The sequence below is a fragment of the Rhipicephalus microplus genome, unplaced genomic scaffold (genome assembly GCF_043290135.1).
Source record: "Rhipicephalus microplus isolate Deutch F79 unplaced genomic scaffold, USDA_Rmic scaffold_25, whole genome shotgun sequence".
In the NCBI taxonomy this organism is placed as follows: domain Eukaryota; kingdom Metazoa; phylum Arthropoda; class Arachnida; order Ixodida; family Ixodidae; genus Rhipicephalus; species Rhipicephalus microplus.
The window spans coordinates 184406-196649 of record NW_027464598.1 but is presented as its reverse complement, the minus strand read 5'-3'; the positions used below and the strand labels follow the sequence as shown (position 1 = coordinate 196649).

General features: G+C 47.7%; 1 protein-coding gene across 1 annotated transcript; it reads right to left on the bottom strand.

Moving 5' to 3' along the window:
* Positions 1 to 7091: 7091 nt before the first annotated feature.
* On the bottom strand, positions 7092 to 11543 carry LOC142786543 (uncharacterized). Its single transcript, XM_075884256.1, has one exon. It carries the CDS (start codon positions 10582 to 10584, stop codon positions 7639 to 7641), a length of 2946 nt encoding a protein of 981 aa, XP_075740371.1. The 5' UTR covers positions 10585 to 11543; the 3' UTR covers positions 7092 to 7638.
* Between the last annotated feature and the right edge of the window lie 701 nt (positions 11544 to 12244).

Genomic DNA, 12244 nt, shown 5'->3' with positions numbered 1-12244 from the left:
GCGCGGGGAGTAATTGTACCGAAGCATAGTGGCGCCAGCTCTGTGCCAGCATGAAAGAAGACGTTGACGTCCATGTGTGGCTCGTATTTGCCGGGTTCCTGCCTGTACTAGGTTGTTGCGGCTAACGTTCCTGGAATAATAACCTGTGTTTTTACGTAACCTTGCTCATTGCAATATATATATATATATATATATAGAGAGAGAGGTTGACAAACGTGCGAAAAAACACTAGTTTTACTAACGTTTCGGCAGGTGGGCCTGCCTTCACTCCGACGAAGGCAGGCCCACCTGCCGAAACGTTAGTAAAACTAGTGTTTTTTCGCACGTTTGTCGACCTCTTTTTATACTGCATTTTCCACCGGATCCATTTAATATCACCCCACCATATATATATATATATATATATATATATATATATATATATATATATATATATATACCATTTGCGTAATGAGGTGCCCGATTCCCAATTCCACGAAAAGGAGAACGCAAACCATTTTCAGTGCTATGTCTTTTCGACTAGACAAGATATCTTGTGCACGTACAGCGCTTCCATTAGGCCAACCCGCTTCAATAAATCGACCATTTGAACCACCCGTAAGGAAGCATCACCCATATAGCCTCTCTCTCCGCAACACGTGAAGGGGGGCCCATTAACGTTGGAAGAACCGTCCATGGTATTCCCATACTCATTTGTGATAGGGACAACCATGGCAAAATTGTTCGTTTTTTTCTTTTGGTATCGTTCAAGTTTGTGTGTTGCGAATGCCACTGGATCACGTAGCTGGTCGGAAATGCGTTAAACGTTTTTTGTATTTTTCTAAGCTCAACAAAAAAGAGTAATATTAACAATGTGGCTCTTTCTGTTCCATAGAAAAAAAATTGGAGGATGCTTAAACTTTACCTCATCAGTTCGAAACAGTTGTGTAATCGGGATGCTTCTAATCACTTTCACAGATGTTAGGCACAATTCACTTCTCGCTGGACGTTTCAATAATGCTGCAAAAAAAGCGTCTTTGAGAGTTAAAATAACTGTTTATATCTGTCCAAATGTACTTACAGCAAGTACAGTTGTGAAATGTTCAATATGCTCAATCATTTCTTCGCGAATATCAAATGTGCCCCAACGCGTCCTTCAGGCAGCACGCGAACCTACGCGTCTCTGCTCAGTTGATGCCTAAGCTGGTCATGATCATAAAATTCGCCTGAGCGCATTGAAATTGCGTCAGCCTACCAACCAATCCCTTTTTGTGTAATTCACAAGCTTTGGCAGCTCTCGGGAAGCTAAGCTTCTGCCACGTAATGTTATATCAGTTAATGACTCTCCTTTGATTGCACATTTATACTTTTTTTTTGTTCCTAAACAATTTTGAGCACGGGCGTGGCTCTGTAGTCGAATACTTTCTTGCCACGTAGATGTCCTGGGCTAGATTCTTGCTCGAACTGTAAAATGGGTTCTAAAGGCCTGAGAAGACGTAGCATTTGCAACGCGTCAGCGCATGGTTTTCTTGACGTGATACCGCGCTCTCTCTCTCTCCGTGGAGAGGGCACGCAGCATCACGTAGCCACACACCCTCTCTCTCTCTCTAGGGATAGGGCGCAGTGTCGCGTCAAAAAGTGACGTGCTGCGATGGGTGCGTGGGGTCAGGCCTTTAAGCATCCCGTTCCTTCGTTCAAGCGAGTATAGCGTCGTCGTAACCGGCAGTGGGAACGAGGACAAAAGATTGGTAGTGCATTGCGCTGTGGAGCGTGATTGACGATGATCGTGAAGAGTACCAGGAGCATGGAACGACAGTGGCGAGACATGTTTTACGGCGGCCACCGGCAGTGTGAAAGCAGTGCGTGCCGTCTTGAGGTTTTATATGACATCATTACGAAGGGACACGGAAAGAGCATCCCCCATACCACATATAGAAATGAAGAGCTGCATGAAAAGAGGTTTGTCTACGTCGGCTGTTCTGGAACAAACCTACGCACAGCCTTCTGTTATGTGGTGGTTGGCAAGGCCGTCGCTCTAAAGCTGCCTCGCTAACCTGCAGTGGTAAACACATGAGCTCAGAATTTTCCTAAGGCATAACCGTAATCTTCAGTGAATTTTTATTTTGTCCATTTTCGCTTATATACAATCTTCGCTCATGCAAAACGCACATTTTTCACTCGCAATCATCGGCGATGATATCGACGCGGACGTCAACGTCGAGGCCGAACCCGCAATTTGCAAGAGACTGAACATCGAACGCTATCGCCCTAATACTTTTAAAGTCACAGTCACGCACTAGATCTCAAGCTTTGCTTGCCCGACCATCAGTGTCTCAATAGCGTTATCACTTTCGGGAAGTAATAGTCACCCATGAGCCATAATGCAAAAGTGGGGCATTCACAAGCGCCACTTCTGTATCTAGAAGCGGAACATGGCCTTTTGTTTTTCTTTATTTTTTCTGTATTCAAATCTCCTTTTCTTTTCTATAATTCTTCAATTCATTTTCGCCTGAAGCTTATCTTATTTTTTTCTTCTCTCTTTTCTTATGTTTCTTTGTCTTTCTCTGTTGTTCTCTTTACTTTATCTGTCTTCGCAATAAACTATTTCACTCTTTTCTCTTGCTTTCCTGAAGGTCAACGACTACGAATTTTTTTTCACTCGGCTGTCAGTTACCTCGGCTACTGGGCTTTTTTCTATTTTTTGTTTGTCATCGTGCATCTTTGGCAACCAGTGCTAATCTCACAGGTTCTCAAGACTTCCGCTTGGCTGCGGTAACCCTTTCTGCATAGGCTCGCTATGAAGGAGATGGTGGCAGACCTGCCCAGCGGTAGGGGAACACCTGCCGCTGAAAAGAAGCTGCTACGCTCTTCAGTGACATGAGAAGCTGCCCATTCTGATTCTGATGCTAGGTCTTATGGCACAGATGCATTTCTACCTGCTAAGCATCGACGGCCAAGGCGGAAGCCAGTGACATTGTCCTCAAGTGAAGAGACCGTCATATACAGCAACATTGTAGCTGCGGCAGTTGCTCATGTGCCCGGTGGCGTCACTGGTAAGCGTGAACGCTACCTTCAAACAAAACCTTCACGACTTTTTCTTCAAACTTTCCCCTTGTCTTGTTCAAGAAATTCAAGTGAATTCCAGTAAAAATTTTGATGTCGTACACGTTACAGTTGAGAAAATGGTGCAAGCCATGCAAGGTGTATCTCCGCTATGCACTGTCAACGTGCGGGCTTAAGCTCCACAAGGTGCTAGTGTAACAGCTGGTGTTATGTAGGATTTCACCTGGAGCTTTCAGACGACGTCTTGAAAACTAAGATTATTTGCGAGCTTCCATGCAGAGTCATCAGCGTGCGTAGCCTTGGCTCTTCAAGGTGTGTGACAATTCTTTTCGATTGCAAGAAGCTACCTAGCCATATAAAGGCCGGTATACTGCGGTACCTGGTTCGAGCTTTCATACCAAGGCCTCGACAATGTCGCATATGTCTCAAGTTTGGACATGTCCGGTGTTTCTGCAGAAGTGTTGCGTTGCGTGCTAAAGGTGGCGGAAATCACAATGTAAATTCTTGTGACAATGCGACATCTCAGTTCCATAAATGTAATGATGAGCACTTGGCAACGTTCAAAAAATGTCCCAAGGTAAAGAGAAAATAAAGGCTCTGAAAGAGAAAGCTTAAAAGATGGTATCATGAGAACAGATGCTTAACCATAGTACCCGTATGGTAGCTGAAAACGGCACAACAGAAGGTGCGCCTGCACGATCAAAAGAAAGCACAGAGACAGTGAATCAAAGTAACAAAAGGAGGCGCAATTTCGGCACTTCTGCAAAATTGTGGTCGGCGCTCTCATCAAAGTCATAGGACACGCCCTTCACAAAGGCCACTCCTCAGAAAACGTCGGAACCAGCTTCCGTTAGAACCATGTCTGCAGTAGAAAATGCTAAAAACAGAGCGTCATAAACGGCTTCAGTCAATGGTGATGACCAACTTGTGACCATGCGTAAGATGCTTGTTGGCGTTCTCAAATCTCTCATAGCTGGTCGTCAAACGGCAGCAGCATTAGCTGCACAACAGCTTTTAAAGGCTCTCCTACCAGTTGTCTTTCGTCTTCACTAAAAGCAACGGGAACACTCGTCGGAAGCCACGTCCCTATCTGCTGTATTGGAACGTCAGGTCTATACGACCGTGTGATGCTGATCTCCTCCTTGTGCTCCTTGCAATGAACAATCCACCGAATGTTAGAGCTCTCCAAAAACCAATATAACAAATGACAAGATCAGACTTCGGAGCTATAGTGTAGGCGTCCACAGCTATGCTCGATGCATCGTGCCGGTGTGTGGCTCTTTCCAGTGTACGGACACCGCGCATCCGTGAAATGCTTGGAAAGCGTCATTGTACATACAATCTGATGCATCTTCCGCAGTGATTGACGCAATCGACTTTTGCGACGCCGATTTTGAATGTGTAGTACTTGCCGTGAGTATCAGGGACACAACTACTACTGTGGCGAGCATATATTTTTGACTTCGTCAACTTTGGGCATCACATTACTGGAGTGCTTGCTATCTCAATGAGGCTCATCATTTATACGGTGTGAACATTTCAATGCCCATCAACCTCGTTGGTGTTGTCGCCTACAAGACAATCAGGAAGGGAAATAAACGAGCTTATATTCAACATGATTTGCAGACATTTAACGGCGGTCACCTCCATATATCGGCAGAGGAAAGGAACAATCCATAATTGATCTTGCTGTATCAAGGAGAGATACATGTCTTGCTTTGTCAACCTACACATGCCACGCTCAAGGTTCCAATACACCTCGATGGGACCCGCGCGTGCGCGCCAGCGTTCGTTTTGTCGCGCCATGCCGACGATGCCACGCAAACACGCGCCGTCTTCCGTTACTTTGACTCAGGCGTGGTTGAGCGCGGCCGGCATCCCTCCTTCACGAAGACAGACAGACGCAGTGTTAACTGGGTAACGTCGTCGGTGTCGCATTTCGCACCGATAGCCACCAGGCCGCGCCGATGAAAGCTGGTCACGCCTGGCGTCAGAGTTCTCGCAATTTGCTAGCGTAGCGTCGCTGCGCCCAGCGTGCGCACGCGTCAACGTTACGTCGGAATATATTGGGGCCTTCATGAAGTGCTCGCCGCCGTTTCGCTTGCTTCACACATACCAAATTTGGTAGTATGAGAGGTAAATGGACGAGAAAAGTATCTGATTGGTGCTAACATAATTATGACACGCGTGTAATGTGAGAACACGAAAACATACCACGATCATGATCCGCTCGTGGCCGTTCGGCTAGCTCAAAATATACCAAATTTGGTATCACGTGACGTGAGTAGACGAAGACTAATGACATGTCCAAACATAATAATCATGATATGCGTATCATGTGAAGCATGACTACCTGCTACGCTCATAGCGTGCTTGCGGTCGTTTCACTAGTTCCACATTTAGCACATTTGTTATTACGTGACGTGAATGGACGACGAAGTAAGTGACAGGTCGAAACATGATAATCATGGCATGCGTGTCATGTAAAACTTGACTACATGCTACGCTCATAGCAGGCTTGTCATCGCTTTGCTAGCTCCACATTACCAAATTTGGCATAAGGCGACGTGAATAGAAGACGAAGGTAAATGACACATCTAAGCATATTGTGGGCATTTAGTATACCAATCCTCTTCATCTGTACATTATCATCATTATCATGTGTTGCTCATGCATCCTCATCGTTGTCACGTAGCATCGTCATCTTGGTCCGTTCATCTCAGCTGTCGGCTGCCGGTTCTTCGGGCCGAATAAAGGTCTTCCAAACCGAGACTTCATAATATTAATCATGACATGGAACTCATGTATGGCATAATTTACCTCCGCCTCGTAACGTTGTACTCATCAACTTTCCTCATTCGTGCTTCGGATATCATCGATTACTATTAAGCGTGGTATCTGCCAGTTTTTTCAAAATGTGCATATCACTCACGTGGTTTCTTGCAATTTCTTACTTGGAAGAAGGGTAATAAATTTGGCTTTTTTCTATACGTATTCGCCTGTGCGTTTGGTAGTGATTGGTTATATCGCGAAGTCTGGTTAATCGATCTCTTTCTCTCAATGTCTCCTTCTCCACGTTCACCTGGCCGATAGAAGTGACTATTTGTTCAGCTCGATGAGTAAGACTCCGAGTTTCGCAGTTTGCTACCTCATTGGGACTAATTGTGGAGTTAAGTTTTCCTTTTTGTTCGTTGATCTCCTTGATATGGATTGAAGTCCCGTCAAGGAGATGATCGGCGTCGATGAAGCAGGAGGCAGGTTGGAGGTAATGAAAACTTGAAGGTATATTACAGCGAAATATTTACAGTCATATGTACATCTTGCCGAAGCACACTTATGATAACACAGACATCAACAGCGTCTTACTCTTCTACTTAACTTTTCTTAAGTTAGAGCCTAGAACACTGTTACTACATACAACGTACTTAGTCTCACTGTTCGACCACCAAGTGGTTACGGCCCAGACAAAAGTTGCATCGTACGGAGTCGTACTGATCTATCAGTTAGGTGATTGCAGCCTCGACTGAAGAGAAACGGATTCCCTCCAGTCTTAAGCATCTTGCGGTAACAAAGAAAAAGGGGAGGGGGCCACTGCTGGTCCGCCTCAACATTCTCTCATCCAATCTGTTTCCACTAAGATTAAGTCACTCCCTACTGGGCTGACCTTACTCTCGACAGCAGCGCTTCTACAGTTTAAACAGGCGTTTTGATACTCTTTCCCATCATATCTCTCTCTCTCCACCTCCCCCGCGCTCAGGAATTCTAACGCTCGGGAGATATCGGCATTGTAGACCCGGTACATTCATGCCCTTTCCCACACCCAGCGAGCCGAGACGAACCTCCAAAGCCGGAAATTGAATGATTGCGCGCGGAACGTAATTGCCTCCGCAGGTAGCAAGCGGCTTTTTACTTTCTCCGCTTTCCCTGTGCTCGGGTCGTGCATCGCTGCGACTTTGGGCCGATCGCCAGGGCAGAGCGTGTCGCCCACTTCCACTGAGCTCGCGCCCGGCAGGGGAGGCAGGACGGGGTCGCTTAATCCCATTGTGCGTTTGCCCCCGGCCGCGGCGACTTATCTCTAAACCACAAACATTCCAAGCCGGTTAGCAGAGCGGGTTCGTTTCACATTGTGTATTTGTCCCCAGCAGCGGAGGAGACGGACGTAGTTTGCATTCCAGAGGATAAGTGGTGTATAGTTACCGAGAGAGAGTCGAGAAAGAAACTTTGAATAACGAAGCTTCTGGTGCTGTCCCATCCGCACGATCAACTTATGAGCGGCAAAACATAACACGTCCCCCCTAAAGAGTATACTGGGCTGTCTTACGCTCAGTGATACGATAAAGCACTGCCGCGATTAAGTCACTGGATTTTCTAACCACACAACAGTTGTACACAAGCATCAAACACAATTGCAAGTCAACACTACAGGATAATACACTAAACGAAAACAAATACATGCTAAACAATCAAGTACAGCATTGCTGCTTCAAACAGTGAGATCACTAGTGTCTGTTTCTTGAATTGTCAATCACACAGTCCACAATATACAGCAGCACGTGGGCAGGAACATTCACGTCCCCCCCAGTTGGCATGGCACTGTTATTCTGATGGCCTCCATGAACTATTCTGAAGCCTAGATAACGCATCCGCATTACCGTTACATACTCCCTTCCGATGTTGTACCGACACATGATATCGCTGTAAAGCCAGCGCCCATCTTGTTAATTTCGCCCCGTGCGGAGTCGAAGTTGTAAGGTACGACAGCGGATTGTGGTCGGAAACGACGTTTACTATGGCACCGAAAAGCCAGTAGTCGAACTTCTTTAAGGCCCATATTATTGCGAACGCTTCCCTCTCAATTGTCGACCAACGCATCTGGGTCGGTGAGAAGCGGTGGCTTGCAAAGGCAATAGGCTTCTCTTCTCCCTCGGCTGACATTTGTGCCAAACATGCTCCCGCCGCCGTAGCTGATGCGTCTGTGAAAAGCCAGTAGGGCTGAGATGGCTCAGGGGTGTTTAGCGCCACAGCCTCGCACAAAGATCGTTTGAGAGTCTCAAATGCCACCTGAGCTTCCTCCGGCCAGGGTATCTTATTAGGTACCGCTTTCTTTGTTAACAGCGTGAGCGGGCTCGTCACCTCTGCACAACCTCGGACGTACTCTCTATAGTAGCCGCAAAGTCCTAACCGGCTGCGTAGTTCCTTCTTGGTGCGCGGTGGTCCCAAGTTCTTAATTGCTGCTAACTTTTCTGGGTGTTCTGGGGTTGAAAATCTTGGCATGCAAACCAATTTCTCCAGCATCGTTTGCGTGAGCTGCGATTTGAAATTAGTGCCCTGATCGGAGCAGATCATCTCCGGAACGCCTGTGCGACTGAATATCTCAATCAGTGCATCACAAGTCGCCTTAGCTGTCAAAAAGCGCAGTGGGATCACCTCTGGCCACCTCGTGCAAAGATCCACTAAGCACAGTGCGTACTTATGCCCTCTCGCTGACGGTGTGTCTAGGGGTCCAATCACATTTACATTGACAACTTGGAAAGGGTGCTCGGGTCTAGTGAGCGGAGTTATAGGCACTTTATCCGTGCGACGCTTGTCTGAACGAATTTGACATTCATGGCACGAACGACAATGCTCTAATATCTCCTTCGCCATACCCGGCCAAAAAAAATTATACCTGATGCGAGCTCTTGTTTTCTTTGACCCTAGGTGCCCCCCGCATAGTGACTCGTGTGCTAAGTGCATCACCTCAGTGCGCTTATCTTTGGGGACAACTAGCTGACTCACTCGAGTGCCTGCTATTGAGTCGCAGTGGTATAACAGTCCGTCTGAAATGAACATGCCGGATTTCCCACTACGCGCATATTCCCAACATTTCTTTAGCGTAGTGTCGCCCAACTGCACATTTCGGAACTCTACTCTTTGGCCTAATGACGCCTCCCTTTCTCCATCAGTTTGCGCCCCTTCCCCGGAATCATCTTTCTCCTCCAAGGTAAGATTGCAGGCAACTACCTTTTGTTTCTCTACTGCTTGTTCCGCCTCGTGAGCAGGCTCGGCCGGTGCTCGACAGGGTGCCAGAGGGCTGCTGGCCTTCAACAAAAGCTTCCAATCGTCCTTGGTCAACAAACAATCTGTGCCCTCGACGAGTTCATCAGTTAACGCGCAGAGTAGGTCGACGTTCTGAGGCTCCGTAACCTCTCGCGGGCTATTTAATTTGACCGGTAACGTAGCTAGCCTTGCCTCGATAGTTTTACCGAAAGCGGACACCAATCTTGCCGTGCCAGACGGCTCTACCACACTTCGCGGAAGCAGACTCTCCCGGATGACGGTTATCTCACTCCCCGTATCCAAAATCGCATCTGCGGATATGCCTGCACATAATACAGGAATTAACTGCAGTTTATCTGTGCCTTCACCCTCGTGTTTCAGAGACTTCACCTTTGCGTTAAGTACTCCAGTAGGTATTTCAGTATCCGTCTCGTGGGATAACGTTACCTTTTGAACCTTCCGCTTTGGCTCGGTAGCCTTCTTGGGGTTGTTCTCCTTATCACTAGCCTTCGGGCACTCTTTAGCGAAATGGCCTGAGCCGTGACATAAGTGGCATTTCAGAGCCCCTTTCTCAACTCGTGTCGCCGGCTTCTGCCCCATTTCTACAGTTGGTTGCTTTGAAGCACGCCCTTTCCCTTTCGCTTGCTCGAAAGTTTGGAGCACTTTCGCGATCTCAGTTGGCCTAAGCCATCCCTCGCCTTCCCTTAATCTCACATACTCAAGACCCTCCGTACTAAGGCCCGATTTTATGCGGTCAGCAACCATGAGTTCTGCCATCACTTCTACCGTGTCGGCTTCTCTCACTTGGAGGTAGTATGAGAAATAGGTTTTCACGCGGGACGCGAACTGTGCCCACGTCTCTTCCTTACGCTTTACGGCTCTTTCGAACCTCAGCAGGTACTCTGCCGGAGAAAGCTTCAGTTCCGTCAGCACTGCTGCTTTAACTGACTCATAATCTGCACTCTCTTCAGGGTTGAGGTTACGCAGTAGGTAACGGACTCGCTCAGTTAGCGCTGGCATAACCAAATGCACGCGGCTCTCGTGTGGTACCTGGTAAGTAGCAAAAAGTTTTTCTACTTCCTCAAACCATAGTGGGACATCCGCGTCACTCGGCAGGCGGAACCCTTTTAGCACTTTTGCACATTGCTGAAAAGAATCGAAACCCCGGCGCCTCTGATCACCCGTCTCCGACCCAGAGTTGGACAACGTGCCATTGAGACGTTCCGCGTTCATTCTAGCCTGCAATAGCTTTTCGTACTGAATCTGAAGATTGAGCTTTTGAATTTCAAGCTCAAGCGTTTTCGCCTCGCTCGATTCCGGCAAAACCTGAGATGCCTGCTGCATCGATTCTTGCCTCTGAGTAAGCACTGTCGCCTCATTTGACTGATCAGAATTTTGAATACCATCATTGGATGGTTCTCGACTCCGATTCACTTCTGCCGCACTCGTACCCTCATCTTCATTAGACTCCATTGTTTTAGCACCCCCGCGTGTTCTCACCATGTGCTCTACACATAAACTGCCATGCCAACTAGAGAAGAACGCAAGAAATCCTGCTCACCCTTTGCTGTATGCACTGTCGTTCCCGGATCTCCTCCACGGTGCCGGCGTTAGCTGCTGTGGGAGCGTCTCGACTTTGCCGCTGGTGGCTGTTGGATGCCTTGCCCCTCGGTCCTCTCAGCGCTGGTCCAGTGTATGGTGCTGCAGAGCTCGCCGATCCATGTCGACTGCGCCAGTTAAGTTTTCCTTTTTGTTCGTTGATCTCCTTGATATGGATTGAAGTCCCGTCAAGGAGATGATCGGCGTCGATGAAGCAGGAGGCAGGTTGGAGGTAATGAAAACTTGAAGGTATATTACAGCGAAATATTTACAGTCATATGTACATCTTGCCGAAGCACACTTATGATAACACAGACATCAACAGCGTCTTACTCTTCTACTTAACTTTTCTTAAGTTAGAGCCTAGAACACTGTTACTACATACAACGTACTTAGTCTCACTGTTCGACCACCAAGTGGTTACGGCCCAGACAAAAGTTGCATCGTACGGAGTCGTACTGATCTATCAGTTAGGTGATTGCAGCCTCGACTGAAGAGAAACGGATTCCCTCCAGTCTTAAGCATCTTGCGGTAACAAAGAAAAAGGGGAGGGGGCCACTGCTGGTCCGCCTCAACATTCTCTCATCCAATCTGTTTCCACTAAGATTAAGTCACTCCCTACTGGGCTGACCTTACTCTCGACAGCAGCGCTTCTACAGTTTAAACAGGCGTTTTGATACTCTTTCCCATCATATCTCTCTCTCTCCACCTCCCCCGCGCTCAGGAATTCTAACGCTCGGGAGATATCGGCATTGTAGACCCGGTACATTCATGCCCTTTCCCACACCCAGCGAGCCGAGACGAACCTCCAAAGCCGGAAATTGAATGATTGCGCGCGGAACGTAATTGCCCCCGCAGGTAGCAAGCGGCTTTTTACTTTCTCCGCTTTCCCTGTGCTCGGGTCGTGCATCGCTGCGACTTTGGGCCGATCGCCAGGGCAGAGCGTGTCGCCCACTTCCACTGAGCTCGCGCCCGGCAGGGGAGGCAGGACGGGGTCGCTTAATCCCATTGTGCGTTTGCCCCCGGCCGCGGCGACTTATCTCTAAACCACAAACATTCCAAGCCGGTTAGCAGAGCGGGTTCGTTTCACATTGTGTATTTGTCCCCAGCAGCGGAGGAGACGGACGTAGTTTGCATTCCAGAGGATAAGTGGTGTATAGTTACCGAGAGAGAGTCGAGAAAGAAACTTTGAATAACGAAGCTTCTGGTGCTGTCCCATCCGCACGATCAACTTATGAGCGGCAAAACATAACATGTGGTATTACCTGGAGCTTTATGCACTGAGAACGAGAGCAGGTGCCCGCCGTTCTTCTCTGCTGTGCGAGGATATCTGTTGTAAACAAATACTTTGCAGAATATGTTTACGAGGCAGACAATCTGGTGGCTGCTACACAAACTCAGAATGAGTACAAGAGTATTGCAAAAGGGAAATGCATATTTTACGGCTGCCGTTCGAGAAGACCCATACAGGGCGGCCAAAAAAGCAATTTTAGTTTGCGCAAGTAATCAGCACGGCGCCGTTGGTTCAGCTCCAGTTAACCCGATTAGAACTCTAGGCTTTTGG